General features: G+C 46.1%; 1 protein-coding gene and 1 long non-coding RNA gene across 2 annotated transcripts in view; one reads left to right on the plus strand and one right to left on the minus strand.

Annotated features, from left to right (window-relative positions):
• Positions 1–19,358, minus strand: part of LOC307077610 (active breakpoint cluster region-related protein-like) — a gene marked incomplete at its 3' end in the record, with an annotated part of 77,900 nt that overhangs the window by 6,617 nt on the left and 51,925 nt on the right. Inside the window, exons 7-13 of the mRNA XM_079739040.1 lie at positions 17,425–17,477; positions 15,536–15,676; positions 9,450–9,571; positions 6,159–6,327; positions 4,014–4,133; positions 3,524–3,599; positions 2,587–2,691 (exon numbers count right to left, since the gene is read on the minus strand). Of these exons, the coding sequence (XP_079595166.1) occupies positions 2,587–2,691; positions 3,524–3,599; positions 4,014–4,133; positions 6,159–6,327; positions 9,450–9,571; positions 15,536–15,676; positions 17,425–17,477 (786 nt within the window). The remainder of the gene's footprint in view (positions 1–2,586; positions 2,692–3,523; positions 3,600–4,013; positions 4,134–6,158; positions 6,328–9,449; positions 9,572–15,535; positions 15,677–17,424; positions 17,478–19,358) is intronic.
• On the plus strand, positions 10,662–11,556 carry LOC307077021. The gene is made up of 3 exons (XR_013811922.1): positions 10,662–11,046; positions 11,150–11,291; positions 11,396–11,556. It is a non-coding gene; the product is annotated as an uncharacterized lncRNA (long non-coding RNA).

Consider the following 19,358-nt stretch of genomic DNA (forward strand, 5'->3'; position numbering starts at 1 on the left):
GGCTGGGAAAAATGAAAAACATCAGGGAAAAACTGTGTGTGTGTACTATGTGTGTATGTGTGTGTGTGCAGCGCTTCCCTCATTCCTTGCCAAACGGGTGGTCTCCAACAGAGTTTCCCCACTACCATGGTCAACCATTTCTTTATCATCTTGTCCAATAGGCTTCTGTGCTGGCTGCCTTGAACAACCAATCGCCAAGTGGGACCGGATCGACAAGAGAGCCTTCCCAGTATCAAAAGCGGGTCTGTCCCAGTGCTTTTGTTGATACAAATATGGCCGCCTTGGAGAAGTCAACAATCAGATCTGTCAGACATAACATGTGGACCTCCGGGTGGAGACCTGTGTGTGTGTGTGTGTGTGTCTGTACAGAAGAACGACCATTCTCCTTTGAAGAGGTGAACCTCTGTTCTGGGCCTCATCGGCAGGTCAATAGTAAGATACCACACTGAAGGGGTAATGTGTGGTGTGTGGTGTTTGGAAAGTGGCAGATGTGAGAAGAAGCCCTTGACGACAAAGATCTTCAGGTAGAAAGATGAATACCGTTCGGCAACCAGCCTCCAAAGCTCAGAGTGAGAGGTCAACCGAGAACTCATGCTGTCGGCCTTGTACATCGTGATGCCACGTCGCAAAGTCTGCCTCCGTTTCCGAAGTATGCGAGCATATTCACTTAATTGGTAGTAATGTTTGGGTCACAGTTATTCACTAATCATGAAAGGATTTGTCTTTGTGGTGTGACTTTGTTGTGTGGTACATCTTGTTGCGTGGCACAACAACATTTTGATGAGCTTAAGTTACAGCAAATTTATGTTTATTTAGGATTTAGCAGTACTGCAACTCTCTCTTGAGTCGTCACAAAATGGCAGAGTATCGCCAACCAGAAATCCAATGATGCATTCTGATGTACATGCCCAATCAAGGGTATGAAGTGGATATTTTTAGATTGGCCCTTGAGGTAAAACAAATACAAAAAAATTGCCGCAGCAGGGGGGCCCTCTTTCCACCAGCCATTGTCTAAATCATGAGAAGAAAAAACACTGAGACCCAAGTCACATTCTTCAGACAGCTGGTCTTCATTTCAGCCCCTGCTGCACTCCTGTATCTCATGACATGGTGTGTTTGTGTATCGCTGCACATGCACACACACACATGGATACGCGCACACACACACACACACACACACACACACACACACACACTCTCAAACAAATACACACACACACATTGCAAGACATGGGGCCTAAGCTTTGTTAAACCGTGCTGGGCGCTCCACTGCCCGAGGGAAGAGGGGAAAATAATTAACAATGAACTTGACTTGTTTTCATCTCGGATATCTGGCGTAGCGGGAGAGGGGCCGAGGGGTCTCAGGGAGGGAGGGTTCCTCAAGACGGGGCCCGTGCGTCCCCTGCGGGACACCGTTGCTCTCTCCCTCCGTGGGACAAAGAGAATGCTTAAAACGGCAGGGTTTGGTTTTTTAATGTGAAAGGGAAAATAAACCGTGCTTCAAACCGAGGGCCCCTCTGCGGAAAACCCAAACAGGGAGAACATCAAAGTGTCTTCTGGGTGATCTGAGAATGGTTCCCTCTCGGTACCTGGAATCCCAAAACATTTGTGTGTGTGTGTCCATGTGTGTGTGTGTATCCATGTGTGTGTGTGTGTCCGTGTGTGTGTGTCCATGTGTGTGTGCGTATGTCCATGTGAGTGTGTCCATGTGTGTGTGCGTGTCCATGTGTCCATGAATGTATGTGTGTATGTGTCCATGTGTGTGTCCGTGTCCATGTGTGTGTCCATCTGTCTGTCTATGTGTGTGTCCATGTGTGTATATGTCCATGTGTGTGTGTCCATGTGTGTATGTGTCCTCGTTTGTGTGTGTCCATTTGTCCGTCTGTGTGTGTGTGATCCTATTAATGTGTACCCATCTCCTCCCCGTCCGTCCTGTGAGTCCTCCAGGGCTGATCTCAGAGTGGGTCATCCAGATGGTTTTAATGTCACCTGGCTCGGAGAACTAAGTGTACGGGGTGGGGGGGTTATGGAGTAGTGGTGGGGGAGTGGCTCTGGCACCACAAAAGAAATGCACCCAGGGCCTGATCAGGGTCCAGCATCCACATGCAGAAACACACAGCATGGCCACGGCATGGGGGCGATGGGAAGCCACAATGAAACCAGAACCATATTGTAGCCTAGATTGCTCTCGGGTGAGCTCTCCCACTCTCTTTCACTGTCGCTCTCTCTCTCTCCCACTCTCTCTCACTGTCGCTCTCTCTCTCTCCCACTCTCTCTCACTCTCTCTCTCTCCCACTCTCTCTCACTGTCACTCTTTCTCTCTCTCCCACTCTCTCTCATTGTCTCTGTCTCATTTTCACTCCCTCTCATTGTCGCTCTCTCTCATTGTCTCTCTCTCTCTCTCTCTCGCTCTCTCTCTCTCTCTCTCTCTCTCATTCGGATCATTGCGTCTCCGTGCGTTGGCGGACTGTAATGGGCGCTTGTGTTCGATTCTGGGGACCGGAAGTGACGCACACGGGTGCCAGACAAAGCGGGGGGGGGGAAGCGGGCGCGAGGGCCCGCACTGTGTGAAGGGTCGCCGCCTACCGTCTTTGTAGCTGGTGACGGGGATGTTGTGCACGGTGCGCAGCTTGAAGCAGGAGCTGGTGAGGACCTGCAGCTCCACGGAACTCAGCACACACGACTGGATATCTGCAGAGAACACACACATCAGGCATCAAGGAGGACCTCCTATGAATCACCGGAGGAGCCGTCGCAACCACTGGTCATCTATCTAGGCAAGGCAACTTTATTTGTATAGCACTTTTCACACACGAGACAGACTCAAAGTGCATCACATAGACTAAAATGAAATAAAATAGATAAGTAAAATAATGCAAGGCAACTTTATTTCTATAGCACTTTTCATACACGAGACAGACTCAAAGTGCATCACATAGACTAAAATGAAATAATATAGATAAGTAAAATAATGCAAGGCAACTTTATTTTTATAGCACTTTTCATACATGAGGCAGACATTGACGTTAAATATGAGCATTTACAGTCAATGCAGACGCATGCCTTGTAGGACAAACATTAGGGCACGGTTAAGCATCTTGCTCAATAATGACTGCAAGCAGATGGCACACACAGGGAATTGAACCATTAACCTTTAGGCCGGGACCCAAACACTTAAACCACTTTCCAACCCTGATTTTACAATTAATCCGTCATTAAATCTAATATTTTTTTCCTCAATGATGCACAGAATTCTCAAATTTGTACGCAAAACTACTTTGTGTCCGTCGTGCACACCTTCCCTGGGTCTTAGGGGAGTTTTCCCTGGGGCCTTTTGAGGCCCTTTGAGTATGAGATGGTATCTGCTTGGTGAGAGATACGTAGCTTGGACTGGACATGCCCCAGGGTTGCTCAGATCGTAGGGTAGGGGACAACAGGGGAAGGGAAACAGAACAGAATAGAAGGCGTTGGGCTGGAACCCAAAACCCTAGGGACCCAGTGAGCCCGGCGGTGAGCTTCTTACCGTTCTTCTGGAGTCTCTGAATGCTCTCCCGCCACTCGGCCCTCTCGTAGTCCGAGGAGAGCAGGAACAGGAAGCTCTGTGGATAAACCGCACATACGCCATCACAGCTTTATCTGGGACCAGTGGACTGTTTTACAACTATGCCTTTTGTTTTTTAAGTGTAGAATACAAGAGGAGTATGGACATACTGTACTGTTCATACACGTAAAGGACACATTACATTTCGGCTATTGGACCGCTTGTTTTGTCAAGTCAGTGAATTGGTTGTTTTTGTCACCAGTGTGTGGAGGACTCCCTCTAGTGGGCAGTTGCAACAACTACACAGTAAGGTAGCAAGTAGAATGGTGATAAGCAGGAGACAGAGAGCTATAGATAGACAGACACAGAGAGTCAGCAAGGGAGAGCGAGAGAGAGAGAGAGGAGTAGCCTTGCTGTGGAGAGAGACAGAGCAACAGAGGAGGAGGAGAAGCGAGAGAGGTAGACTGGTTACCTTGCCGTGTTTGTTGTGGATGCGGAAGGGGATGGTGGGTGAGTGGAGCAGCAGCCAGGACTCCTGCTCGTTCATCTTCTTCCTCAGGCGATCCACGCGGCTCTGTCCCTTTGGCGCTTTCTACACACAGACACACACAACCATATAACAACACGCACGCACGCAGGCACGCACGCACACGCACACACAAAAATATGTTAAACAAAGTTTGTATTCTGATGATTCTACCCTGTCCTTTTCAAAAGGAAAGTATTCTGAGGGAGAATCAGAGCAATAACAATGCTTTACACTGCATTATGCTGTAATGTTCCATATTTCTCCAATGAAGGACGATATTTAAAACTGACATCTTATTTGTTAAGATATCAATGCTGAATGGACAATCATTTTTGAAAAGGTTATTCCGATCAGTTAAATACTGATTATTCTTATCTCCCTCCTTAATTTTTTCATTTACTTTCATTAGCTCCACAATGAACACCGACACAAACGAAGGCAATCATGATAGGAAATGGAGGTAAACAAACCGTGAATAAGCCACAAACTCAGACAAAACATAACAGCAAAAGACTTGTGTAACAGCAAAGTGCGCCGTCTGCCACTTTGTCATTACATTGTACGTCTTGTTGCGTTGCGCTGCGTGGAATCGTTGTGAACGGGGAGGCGATGAGCCGAGGGCTTTACACATCGTGCCCACACAAACATCGAGGACGTCAGCGGTGCTCTCAGGCAAGAGGGAAAAACAAACACACGCTTTCTCTCGGCGCCGCTGCCAGGAAGCCATGAGTCAGAGTGGGGGGCCTTGGGCGGGAGAAAATAAACTCCTCAGACTGCCGAATATCAGGGCCTGAGTCACTGACGGTGCACTGCCTACACAGTCTGAGAGGGGAACAACAGGAAACAGGAAGCAGAAACACTGAGGGAAGTTTCAGAGCACAGTAACAGTTTTGTGCCACCCGCAATAAGCTAAAACGTAAATGGTCCCAAAAATGGCTCGATAATCAGAGGGAAGGTCAGAGGTTGATAAAAATTTAACTTTAAAATGACCCTTTAAAGCCTAACTGCTGATTGACTGATAATCGTATAAAAGGCACCTCCTCCTACAGTAGTAGTTTAACATTTGCTCAGGTTGTACAGGTTGACCCTGTAAGAAGGTGAACTTTGGGCTTTAGAGTTTTGTTCTGTTCAAGACTTTCACTGCCTGGCGAGACAAAGCGACAACTTCTGTAAATAATGAGCGATGAACTGATTAGTGTCACTTCTGCCTTTCTCCCGACACGAGCACCACTGTGTGTGTGCTTGTGTGCTCCTGTGTGTGTGTGCTTGTGTGTTTGTGTGTGTGTGTGTTTGCTTGTGCTTGTGTGTGCGTCATGCGTTTCATGGTGCTAGGAGGGGGGAGTCTGAGGCCTCTGGTAAGTAACGCCTGTCTGAGAAGGGGCCCGCTTATCCTAACTTCCGCACACACCGCCTCCTCCCTCCTCTGGGGAAACTGGTCTGGTGTGGCTGGCCACGGGTGGAAAGGACCACACCAGAGCCAACCATGACTCAGACAGAGAGCTGCACAGCTGATGGACCTCCAGATTAAATAGAAAAACAAATATGGCTTCTACTGAGACATTCTAGGGACTAAAAGAAGATTCAGCAAACCTGGTACGGAACGGTGTATTTCGGCAAACATATATCCATTTGCATGATTAATACGACTGCTGCTGGTTATCCTTGGTTAATGAGGCATTGGTAAGGTGGAGTAAGAATAGAACGGCCTTAATCATCCACAGATTGCAGTGTTTCTGCATGCGTTGAACTTGATTTACAGCGGGGGTAGTTCTGTCTGGAGCACCTCCGCGGACCAGGAGAGTGATTTTTATCTCGCTTAAAATACTATTTTGTTTTATTTTGTGGCCGCGCACCAACCAAAGAACCATCTGGGTTGTGATCTGGAGGATAACAACCGCCCTGTGTTGGCTCCCTTTGGGGGGGGTCGGGGGGGGAGAGAGGCCACACAGACCTCCCCCTTCTGGAGAGCTCTGTGTGGGGTGGGAGCAGACGCCAAACAGACATGCTCCTTCTGGGGATATCTGTTTTTTGGGGGGGGGGGGGGGGGGGGGGGGGGGGGGGGGGAGGAGAAGAAGACGCCTCACTGACCTTCTCCTTCTGGATCTCGCTCTTGAGGACGGAGATCTTGATCTTGATCTCCTCGATCTCGTGCTCGGGCAGCACCTGGACGTGGGGCGAGGGCTCCGAGTCGTCCAGCGTCTGGAAGGCCAGGTCGGCCAGCGGGATGTACCACTTGCACTCGTACTGCTGCTGGCGTCTGCACGGCGGGGCGGGGAGAGGGGGAGAGGGGGTGAGGGGGAGGGAGAGATGGCTTGTTTTTAATTTACGAATTCCCCAAAAAGCCATTAAAAGTGAATTAAACAGTGGGGAATCAAGAAGATGAGCTTCCCCGGGTGGAAAGTAGTTTCTAATAATTGTAAGACGTGATAAGTCGGTCTTGTTACTATTTTAGAGCTCCTTTTTGTGTAAAGGACACAAACACACACACACACACACACACACACACACACACACACACACACACACACACAGACTTAGGGGAACTAAATAGTTCCTCTAATGTTTTGGTCTTGAAAAGTTTGTTGGTGTTTGTTATTATTAAAAATAGTTAAAAAGAGGTTACCACACTATTTTCTCGGTCCAGTCATAATAACCAATATTATTTTCTGGTTATATATATGATGTGTATTGTAATCTTGGGGCTGGGTGTATCTTCATGATCTCAATTATCTCAATGATCTTACATTGGGTTTGCTAGCAGCAGGAGCTTATTAAAACCCAGCAATGCATTCATCAAGGAGCTGATTCTAGTACAAAGCGTTAATGAGGGACTTTTTTTTTATTTTCACGCAATCTAATCAAGGGAAAGAGACATGTGGCAGGTCGCATCTTGAGTGTGAAAAACAAACCGTTTACGTCCAGCCATCTTGAAGCATCGTCACCCATCTGTGCGAGGGCTTAAACGTGCAAGAGTGCCACTAGCGTGTGATTACCAGTGCTTTGATGATACACTCAACCCAGCTCGGCTTCTTCTGGTTTGCATCGTGACATTGCATGTTCTGGTGTACTAACAGGCCATTTGTATTTCTTTATGTTTCTTTTTTTTGAGGGGGAAGTACAAAAATATTAGTTGTTTTTTTTCTTTCTATTATGTGCTCCATTCGCTTGCCACATTTTTAGATTTGAGGATACACAGCTAACTAAGGACACAGCTAACATTAGAGTGACATACATTTGTTTAATCTCAAACTGCGTTTTGCATTTGGAAAATGTATCGATGCGTTTGTCAAGTCAGTGACAGTTAGGATCAGATCTATGAGTCCCGCGACGCATCCCGTTACGCACACAAAGTTGAGTAGACATTATGCCCCAGATCAAACTGCTGTTGTGTTTTTAGGTCTGAGAAATTACAAAAGAAAAGGCATACATTGTTTAGTTAGGCTACCGCAGCAAATATAGTAGTATATAATAACAATGGCAACCATGACATTAACCATTGGAATGAAATCATCATTAATATATTTTAACTGTTGAGGATGCTCCATCTTGAAAGGTTTACAATTTAAATTGGCTTTTCACTTTGAATTCACCCAATGTATTCTGGATTTGCTGGTAAAACGAGATCAAGTTTTTGGACACATGGGAAAAGCATCACTTTAGTGCAGAGGATTAGTTTACTAGTCTTGCATTTATCTGCCAAGTACCATCAAAGGTTAACGGATACTAATCGTTTGCACATACTCTGAAATGCTGAGCGTGTGACCCAAAATACGTGCAAGATACCAATCTGTCCACCCAGACTTGTAATATGTCCTCTTTTTATAAACAACAGATCTCTCCATTGTTATTGTCTATTTATTTTCTAATTATCTTTGCATAATTGTTCGTCACTGTTAACATATGGAAACAGAATACCCTTAATTGTCCATGTAAAATTTGAATTTGCTTAAGGCCTCAGAACGATGACGTTCTAAATATGCATGTTTTTCTCTGAATAACTATAGCAATTGCTATAGTAATGATAAATACAGTAAATAACGCAATGGTAAAGATTCTGAGGGGCCTGAGATTCTGCGAGTGCACGTGTACAGGAGGGAGATGACCCGGCCAGACAATAATAACCCGATGAACAATTCCCTGACACCTTTCAGTGACAGGAGGCTGTGAATGACAAGAGCCCAGAACGTCCATCACAACGCTACACTACCCCCTCCTCCTGTCCAATTTGTCCAACAACAGCTGCCACACACGTCCGTCAGGCGTGATTCCCAATCTGTTAGTCATGTGCCACCTCATACACTTATATCCACAATCTTGGTGTCTCTCTCTCTCTGTCTCTCTTTATCTCCTCGTATTCCTCTTGCTATCCCCTTCTCTCTCTCTCGATGTCTCTCACTCTCTCTGTCTGTGTGCCTCTCTCCAAGTCTCTCTCTCTCCACGTCTCTCTCTCTCTCTCTCTCTCTCTCTCTCTCTCCCTCCCTGTCTCCCCGTCTCTCTCTCCCCATGTCTGCCTGTCTCTCTCTCTTGCTCTCCAAGCTTGCTTTCCTCCCCCCCGCCCCTCTCCTGGTCTCCGTCTCCCGAAACGCAGACTCCCATAATCTAAGATGACACCTTCTTCATGTGTCCCCACGGCATCTCACGTGTCACGGTCTCCACCGAACACCGGGAACCTGCTTGACTCTTGGCTTGAAGTGTACCACAGAATTCTACCCCACACAGGTCCTTTGTTATCGCTGGACAAGGAAGCGAGTCTTTGGGTGGAGAGCCACACCACAGGGAGATCATCCATATCTATCGTGCTTTAATCAGCTCACACAGGAGTCGGTGGAGAGACGAGCAACACGATGCGATGGACAGACGGCACAGCCAATGGCACGATGGAGTGAGACGGACTGTGTGAAGGATAGAGTCCAGCGTGTGCTAGACAAGACTCAATGGCCCCGGCCTATATTCTTACTTCTGTGTCAGAGCAGGGCGAGATGTCCAGATTGATACTGACTATTTTTATACTCATCATCGACACAGTTTTGTCTATAATTATATCTTCTCAGCCATCACCCAGTCAGCCTCTAGGTCAATGCATGGCCCGATAAAAAAAAGAAGAAAAAAAAGAAAGGCTTTGTACCATATCACATCGCTGGGTGTATGTGTATTGCTCCAACGTATTCATCGTTCTCTTAAGAAAAATAATAAGTACAAGCAGCATGGGATAAAAACAAAACACAGTGAACTCAGGAAAGCCACAAGCCAGCTCAACACCATCTATCTTATTTGCACACCACATCATGCATCATACACCATACACCATACACCTGCTCCTCTCTAGACCTCCAGGCTCAGGCTCAGGCCTCAGTGTGGGGGTAGGAGGGGGGTACGTACCCGACGGAAGTCTTCTTCATCTTGGCGCAGAGCAGCAGGTCGGTGAAGAGGAAGACATGGCGAAGCTTCCTGGAGCAGTCTGACAGTTCCACCAGGAAGCCGTCTTTCACCAGCTGACGAGCCTGCGGAGACACGTGCGTGAGGTCACATCCTGTCTACCAGTGCAGCCGTTGCGGTGAGATGTGGGCGAGGTGTAAGACACGGGCGGAGGTTTGAATGTCTACTGTCCGTGATGCATAAGCAATGCACCGGCTGCACTTCTTATACACTACAGCAGGGGTCTTCAATTCAAATTGAACAAGGTCCAGTTACTAAAAATTCCTTCCAAGAGAGGTCTGAACCTCTAACCTACCACGTCCTAATAGCCTACTTTTGTCAAATACAATCAACACGGCATATTTACTTATAATTTCAGATGTATTTATTTTCAATTTCCAAATAGCTTACTTTTAACCATGAAAAACAAGTAAGACAAAGTAATGCATATTAACATCTCAAGTAAACAAAACAGGTACATTAGGCCTGCATTTCAAGTAAACATAAAAAGTGCATAAGGCCTACATGTCAAGTAAGCAGAACTGGTACACTAGGCCTACATTTCAAGTAGGCAAAACAGGTACACTAGGCCTACACTTCAAGTAAGCAAAACGGGTACACTAGGCCTACACTTCAAGTAAGCAAAACAAGTAGGGGAGAACGGGGTAATGTGAGACATTGGGTAATGTGAGACACCCCCTGTATCTAGGCAACGGGACACATTTGTGGTCATGTGACCATTATGTTTTCAAGCCCCTCCCATTTCCCCTTGGCCATGAAGGAGAGAACCTCCTGGTGCTGTGGTAAGCATGTTTTTTTCACAAAAATATATTTTTTGCATGTTAAAGTAAATTTTCTTGCTGTCAACTTAATCAACTGTTGTGCCAAAGCAAATTGATTCAGGTAGAAAAACTTATATCATACATGTTGATGAACTACCAACATATAAAACCATGTGATGATGCTAGCTGAAGATTGGCTTGATTTACTAAGAGAGGTCATTTTTTCTAAAATGGTGGTGGTGGGGGAAAGTGAGACAAATGCTGTGGGGTGAAGTGAGACAGTGTCTCACTTTACCCCACCATGAGGCACAAGTTAAGTTTAGTCTTAAACATATTTTAATGTAATATTACGTCACATATGTTTTATTTTTAATGTCATAAACATTGTAGAAAAGCCATCATGCCAAGGATATACAGCAGGAAGACAACCTGGGGCAAAACATCCCTTGAGGAGATGGAAAGTGCAGCCGCTGAGGTCAAGGAAGGGAAGATGTCTTTAAGAGCAGCTGCAAGGGACAGACATATTGACAAGTCAAGCCTCCTAAGGTTCATGAAGAAAAAAGAGAAAGGGGAAGTAAAATCAGTAGCCTGGGGTGCAGTAGCTGAGGCAAAGAGAATATTCACAGATGAGATGGAGGAGGAGCTTGCCCAACACTTGAAACAACTAGCTGACCAGTTCCATGGCCTTCCTCCAGTTAAGTGCCGTCAACTGGCATTTGAATATGCAGAGAAAAACTATATCCCTGTCCCTGCCAATTGGACAAAGACACAATGTGCAGGTAGGCTAGGGTGTTCAAGAGATCACATGATTCTGTAGGTTAACTAAGGCCAACAGATCTTGCCACAAAGCTAAATCTTATAATAATGAATTGTCTACTCTAGGTGCAGATTGGTTTGGCAGCTTCCTAGCACGTCGCCATCTCTCTGTCCGAACTCCAGAGGCAACATCAATGGGAAGGGCTACAGCCTTCAATAAAACTACAGTCGCGGAGTTCTTTGACAATCTGGCTGTAGTGATGGACAGGTGACAGAATTAATTCTGTAGTTGCACATTTTTATGGAGGATTTACCAGTAATATTTGTTTTTGATTCTGATAAGGTTCTTCCCTTGCGTCTCATCTTTAACAGGCATAAATTCCCTCCACACATGATTTACAATGTGGATGAAACAGGCGTATTTACAGTAAAAAAGCCACGGCAGGTAAGCTACACATGATACACTAGAGAGCACCAGGCTGATACTGAGTGGCTTGTGATAATGACCAGCTAGCTATTGACAGAATGCAGAAACTAATGCTATTAGTAATTTTGTGAACTTGTCAACTGGAAAAAATGAATGGACTGAAAATAAGTACAATTAAATACAAATTTCAGACCAGTGGTAGCCTACTAATTGCACATGCCATTGATTCTAAACTTTCTATTTGATTCAGGTTGTGACAGAGAAAGGAAAAAAGCAAGTTGGTTCTGTCACATCGGCTGAGAGAGGAGAATTGGTGACTGTGGTGTGTGCAGTGAATGCTGCTGGGAATGCCACATTTCCAGGAGCCAAAGGTACCTCCACCAGAACGGGATGGATGAATGAAGACACCTGGCCTGAGTTCCTTGATCACCTGATACAGCACACTAACTGCACCCCTGACCGTCCCATGCTGCTTATCCTGGATAACCTGAAGGCTCACATCTCACTCAAAGCAGTAGAAGTAGCCAAGAGCAACGGTATTGTTCTGCTCACCATCCCTCCCCACACATCCCATCGATTGCAGCCTCTCGACGTGACCGTGTATGGCCCGTTCAAGACCCAATACAGCCAAGCTCTTGATGGGTGAATGAGATCTAACCCTGGCAAAACAGTCTCCATCTACCAGATTGCTGGACTTGTGAATGAGGCCTTCATGTCAGCAGTGACACCACGCAACATCACTTCTGGATTTAGGTCCACTGGGATTTTCCCATATAACCGAGAAATTTTCCCTGATGGAGCGTTTGCACCATCCATGGTGTCCGACCGGCCAAACCCTGAGCTGCAGCCTGCCACTGCAGATGATCCGGATGGTCCACCCACTTCAGATGGTCCACCCGCTGCAGATGGTCCACCCGCTGCAGATGGTCCACCCGCTGCAGATAAATCACTTGATGATGCTAATTCATCCACTGCACATGGTCCACATGGATGTGCCCCGCCAGCTGACTCAGATGTGCCACGTGTTCCCAGCCGACCTGGATATGTGTCTCCTCGTGAAATCGTACCACTTCCCAAATGTTCCCCCAGAACACAAACCAAACGAAAGCGTGTGAAGACAGCCATCATAACTGATACTCCTGAGAAGCAGGCAATTGAAAAGGCTTATAAAGAAAGTCAAAAGAAACTGGCAGGGAAAAAGCAAAATAGCAAAGAAAAGGGAAAACCGAAAAAGAAAGCAACCAAAAAGAAAATCGTAGTTAGCAGCTCTGAGGAGAGTGATGTCCCTGTCCCACTTGATGATGTGTCTGACGAAGAGAGCTCTGAGGATGAGAGAAGTGATCCAGGAAACACAGATCTGTCCGTGGGTGACTTTGTCATAGTAAACTTTGCAACCAAACACAGGAGCGTCCGTTACATTGGCATGGTTGAGAAAGTTGAGGATGACGAAATACTTGCACAATTTCTCAGAAGAATCAAGGGAAACATGAAAGAGTGCGAGAGACCCATGTTTGCTATAAAGGAAAATGATGTGGCACATGTTCATGAAAGTGACGTGGTGAAGAAGCTGCCTCAACCTAAAAGGCCTGGAGGAACCACACGGAGAGAGCAACTCTTCATCTTTCCCTGTAACCTTCAGGGCTGGAATGTAGAGTAGCCTACTTCGAGTTAACACATAAAGCACATCCAAAGAGTAGGCTGATGTTCTAATCCATGTGGATCTAGTCCTGTGTTCTGACTCCCAGACTGTGTTCTAATCTATCTGGTTCTATCTGTCATTTGAATGTTAATTAAAACATTTTGAATTATACTATGTTGTATTTGATTTTGTTCAGAGTTACTTTACAGTGTTCAGAAAAAAAAAGGGCTTAATTGACAATCCCCATGATTCTGTAACTAGTCTGAAATTAGTTGTGGAATGTGTGGTTGTCAAGCAAGCAGTCAGGATTCTAACTGTTACAACATGTTTTGTTATGGTAGTTTCAGAGTGGATAAAGTAAGTGGATCAGTTTACCCCTTGCTGATTCACTTTACCCCATTGATTTCGCTGGTCTGTCTCAGTTTACCCCTGAGATGGGGTAAAGTGAGACACAAGACCACTTTTTAAAAAACAATCATATTTTCACTGCCCTTCGTCCTGAATTCATTCTGATAATTTCCATGGCTAGGAAACATCCTGAATTAATGGTAAATGTGTGCATTTTACTGATATGTCATTTTAGCTGGCTTAGAGGGGAGCAAATGTAAAAAATGTCTCACTTTACCCCACTCTCCCCTACCCCATCTGTAGTGACTGAGACAAACTTTGTTAGATCAATCCCCCTCTTTGACAGCATCTCCTTAATAGCCTCATAAATATATTCTCGTCTTTTGTGTGTCTAAAATGGTGTTAGACCCAACAGGTCCTCCAAAAGCTGGGCATTATCCGTTACATCTGAAGACTCATCAATGGCTAAGGATGGGGCGCTCTGAACAGCCGCATCAAGTTGTGTAGTGCGTCATCTGATAACATTTCGGATTTTCTGGTTGTCGTTGTAGGGATTTGGGATTTGCTTTATTTTTTCACACAATTCATCCCTTTGTTTACCTTCGAGTAACGTCTCGGCAGCGGCGTTCAAGCACTCCTTCACAAACTTTTACGTTGGGGCAACGTAAAAGTTTTTTACGTTGCCCCAAAATCCATGCAATCTTAAGTGAGCATTCATTTGCACGTTGCTGGCCTGTTAATGAGTGTGTGAAGACTCGAGTAGACCTCTCATACTGAGCTCTCAGCTCTGATATTTTCCACGCTCTTACTTCTGACTTCTGAGGATACTTTTCCTCGAAGGATCTGTGTTTGGATTCATAATGCTGCTTAATATTCCCGCTTTTTATCAGCGCCACGGTTTCAACACATAAAAGACACAACAAAGGTTTAGTACTTCCTTGCGGGAGCATGAACATGTACTGGTCAGTGCATTCATCTTTAAAATGTCTGTTTTCGTGGTGAACTTTCCTAATTTTCGAGCAAGCCATTTTCTCATTCCAAATCGCTTTTCCGGTAAACAAACGATTTGATTGGCTATATTTTGAGTGATTCTATTATGCACATGCCGCGACAGATGGAGGGAGGGGGGGGAGTTCGGTGAGTGCATGATCTTCGCTCTGTGAAGATCATTACGGACTATTCTGCCTTTCAATTTGTATTTCAGTGAGAAATGAGAAAAATGAGAATGAGAAATAATGAGAAAAATCTCATTATTTTAAATTGGTCATGGGTCCGGATAGGACCGTCACTTGGTCCGGACCCGGACCGCGGTCCGCCGTTTGAAGATGCCTGCACTACAGACTGTTGACACACCGTCTACAGTTTGTGGTGTATAAGCAGATCACTAGCTGTTCTGCTTATACACTTTTTTTCCTGTGAACAACACTAGTAGTAGTTTCTTTGCCAGGTCATAATAAAATCATTACTCTAACTGGGGGGTCATTTGGATGAATCATTACATGAAGCCGTGACTTTTCCAATTGAGAGACTTCCAAGGAAACAGCGGCTGAACTTTGTGATCACAAACTCAGTGTCAGATGAATCACTTCTCAAACACTTGCTCACAGCGGCCATGCGATGAATGACCTATTGGACACTGTGTGTTTGTGTGTCGTGGTCGAAACAACGGAATCACAGCCCAGGGGACTTGGCAAGAACACGCAGACTCGGCAAGACATGCAGAAGTGTGTGTTGGCAGTGATATATGGGAATCACACATTAAGATAAGTGCAAAAACATGTATTGTTGCAGCTCATACTGCAGCCAAAGCTCACACGTACATACACACATACAGACAGATGGGAGGGACTGGGGAGCAGGAAGGCAGGCGACAGCCAGACATACAGCGGGCGGGCAGATGGTATGTGGACAGACAGAGAGTCAGACAGTGCGTGGACAGACTGACAGTGTGTAGACAAACAGACAGTAGCTGGACTGGCAGGCAGGTGAGCAGACGGACACACTTTGGTGGAGGGCAAACATACAGACAACAGGTGAACAGATGGACAGAGAGACAGAATCATGGACAGACAGGAGACGGACTGACAGACAGACGGACCTCTCCCTTGGGGGTGGTGACGGCCGTGCGACGGGGGTCGATCTCCTCGTTGATGGAGGACAGGAAGTTCTGGGAGATGCGCAGGGCGTCCTGAAGGAGAGGGAAGTCCGGGTGGTCCTTGGGTGTGTGTTTCAGCAGGTCCTACACACACGCACACAGACACAGACACAGACACAGACACACACACACACACACACACACTTAACACCTAGTGGCTTGCGTTGTAGTTACAGCTATGTACTTTTAAGACAATTACTGCATGTGGACCAGAATAAAAGGATTACCGTATTTTCCGCACTATAAGGCGCACTTAAAAGCCGGTAATTTTCTCAAAAAACGACAGTGCGCCTTATAATCCGGAGCGCCTTATATATGGATCAATTGGTTAATTGGTTGATCCATACTGGTTGTAAACGGCGCTCTGTCAAAATGTTTCAGTATGAAAAACCAATAAAAACAATTTAATAATAATAATAAAATGTTTCACTACGACTACGATAAAGCCACACCGCTTGCAGCATTACGGCTATCGTAGTCAGTGCACACAGCATTTTACTGCGCTTACTCACGGAAGGTCACACTATACGATCACAGAGCCAGGAAATCGGGCGGAAGACTGGCCACACTACAAGATTCGAGGGTGCGATGCTCTACTTTGTATCATTCACGTTTGCAAGATATTTAAAAAATCTAAGGTTTGGAACTGCGTAATTGTGTTTTACTTTTTTGTCATAAAGGTTCCAGTTTTATATCTGCTAAATCGCGTTGCGCGTGACGAGCTATACAATTAGCACAGCTCCATCTAGTGGATGCATAACGCATCCCCAGTCAAACGTTTGACTGCAGTATCTTCTATGCTATGCGCTTTATAATCCGGTGCGCCCTATTTATGAAAAAAGTTCTAAAATAGGTCATTCATTGAAGGTGCGCCTTATAATCCGGTGCGCGTTATAGTGCGGGAAATACGGTAATAGGGAAAGATTACCTAGATGGGTTGGAACCTCTCGGTCATATATTTTTTTTTTTAATGGCATAAATCGCTGCAGTAGAAAGTTCCCCAGTGCAGGTTTAATATCCTCATTAAAAACATTTGGTATATTTGCTGACAGTGCCTTTAGGGAATCCTATCAGTGCATCTCCTCTCCCATGCAAAATGCATGACCAGACTGACTCCGGTGTGTACTCCCACAACAGTAGGATAAACACAACACGCATCTGATTCCCAGAAGGGGGACTGAGCTACAGAGGGAAGCAGAGGCTTGCTTAAGAGAGAAGCGAGAGCGGTGATACAAGGCGAGCTAAAGACGACTTTCATCAGCCTCAATGCAGCGATCACTGGCTGCGGCTGCGGCTTGCTCTCCCCGGGTCCCATCAAGATCACTTGGATAACTGGTGCTACTGGTGCTCCTGGGAACTTCAAGCAGGAGGAGGTGGAGGGGGCTAGCATGCACCGCTCTCTGCGGGATCTGCTACCACTCATCCACTCTGATGGCTTTGTTAAGTGAGTACGTATTCATCGGCTACACATAGGGGAGGAAGTGAGGGAAGTAAAAATAAACCAAAGGGGGAGAGACGGCTCAACTGCAGACTTCAATCCAGAGGACTTGGATCCAGCCAGTAAGCTCCTGGGCATGGGTGATGACTACTACCACACACAGAGAGAGCTCTTAATTGATAAGATTTATATAGCGCCTTTTTGGAGGTCACTCAAAGACACTTCTAGCTCTGACTTTTCACTGGCCGTGTTTGACTTGAAGACCCCCTGGGAGTCTGTTGCTAGGCAGAACATGTCCTTGAGTCGACTGGTTTGTTCTTTGGATTCCACTGGATGCCTTTGTTCAGGGAGCGATGAAGGGTTGACGTGTGATTGACGATGGGCGTAAACTCACGTGGAGGACCAGGGTGCTTCTGGTGACGCGGTCGATGGGTTTGTACAGCAGGGCTGTGGAGAAGGAAACACAGACAGTGTTGAGTCCCTGAAAACAGGACGATTCAAGCAAGAGTTGAAACAGTTAAGAGTGGAGGTGAAGTTCGATCAGAGCTCCTACATTCAAATAGTAACAAACCGATAACGGTGCAATCTTTATGTGACGACTGACGAGAGAAGGCTGAGGTACGAAGGTGCACAATATATGTGCATACACACACACTCAAACACACACAGGGCCGGTGTGAACGTGTTTGCACGGCATCCTGAACCCAAGCAGACAAGCTGCTTAAAATGCGGGCTGACTCACAGTCACCAAGCTCACAACCCTGACCTCTGATTGGCCCTGCCTGCACGCGGCAGCGCAACGCCTGCTACTAGGTAAACTCTGCATACAGCAAGACTGCTGCACTGCATGGTGGGGCGGGAGGAGGCATCCCACTGCAGAAGCGCACACACACACACACACACACACACACACACACACACACACACACACACACACACACACACACACACACACACACACACACACACACACAACCATGAGCGGCCATGTCAAGATTGAAGCCTTCTCTCTATAGTTCCATAGGGTTAGCTCTCAGTGGGCTCTTTTGCTGCCAGAGAGCTTCAACATGGATGACACATATGAGAGCTGCTTGAATACCCCACGGAGAGAGAGAGAGAGAGAGAGAGAGAGAGAGAGAGAGAGAGAGAGAGAGAGAGAGAGAGAGAGAGAGAGAGAGAGAGAGAAAAAAAATAAGCTATGAAAAGGGGATTGGAGTAGCAGGTGAAAAAGGAGAAAAAACAGTTCTGGGAGATATAGTCAAGTGTTTTCTAGTGTCATCTAATAATAGAAACATACCACACATATATTTTCTAGAAATGATAACCGTTAGATTACTGTTGCAACACAGCACTGTGGGCACTATACAGTGTGAAATAGTTTCAGATATCGTAATGAAATAAATTGGAGAGGAGGAGAGGAGAGAAATTCACAGGGGAGGGTGATGTGTCGTTAAACACACACACACACACGCTCACACTAACACACACACACTCACACACACAGAGGCATGTGCTTCTGACCAAAGAGAATGTGGGAGTGGGGGTCCTGCTGGGTCTCTGATGAGGCTGCCCATTAGGGATGCTGCCTCCATCAGCAGCAGCACCAGCACCACCAGCAGACCAGCTCTCTGCATGCTCAATACTGAGGACCAGAACTCATCCAGCCGAGAATGCGTGAGAGTTGAGCAGTTCAAACTGTGCACATCAATTTTGATTTTCTTGTGATTTTACTTTTTATGCAGTATATTTCCAATTCTAGTCGAGCCACTCAAATTGACATGAGTGAGAAATGTGTGCTTCTTTGTTGTTTAACTCTCATCATGATATGTATTCCATGAACGCCGCCAAGGTCAACAGGGCTACAAACCACAGGCCTTGAACCACCCAGCCATCTGTCACCGTGTAGGAGAGAGAAAGAGAAGAGAGAGAGAGAGAGAGAGAGAGAGAGAGAGAGAGAGAGAGAGAGAGAGAGAGAGAGAGAGAGAGAGAGAGAGAGAGCGAGAGAGAGCGAGAGAGCGCAAGCACGAGCGAGAAAGAGGATGAGATTGACCTGTCAAGGCCCAGTGACGGTTGGGGGAGGGACACGATATGGCTGTTACAAAGGCCGGTGGACTGACAGATGCACTACGTTTACACGGTTTCATGTGCAGTATAACGTTAAACACACACGCACACACACAAACACACACACACACACACTTGAATACGATACCTAGAAACATTTGATTTGAAAGGAAGAGAAGTTCGGGGAGAAACCAAACAACTGATCGGGAGTAAGTGATGAAGGATAGATAGTGGAGGTGAAGTTGGGCATATACCCCTAACGGA

Source organism: Pollachius pollachius, assembly GCF_949987615.1.
Source record: "Pollachius pollachius genome assembly, chromosome: 6".
Taxonomy (NCBI): domain Eukaryota; kingdom Metazoa; phylum Chordata; class Actinopteri; order Gadiformes; family Gadidae; genus Pollachius; species Pollachius pollachius.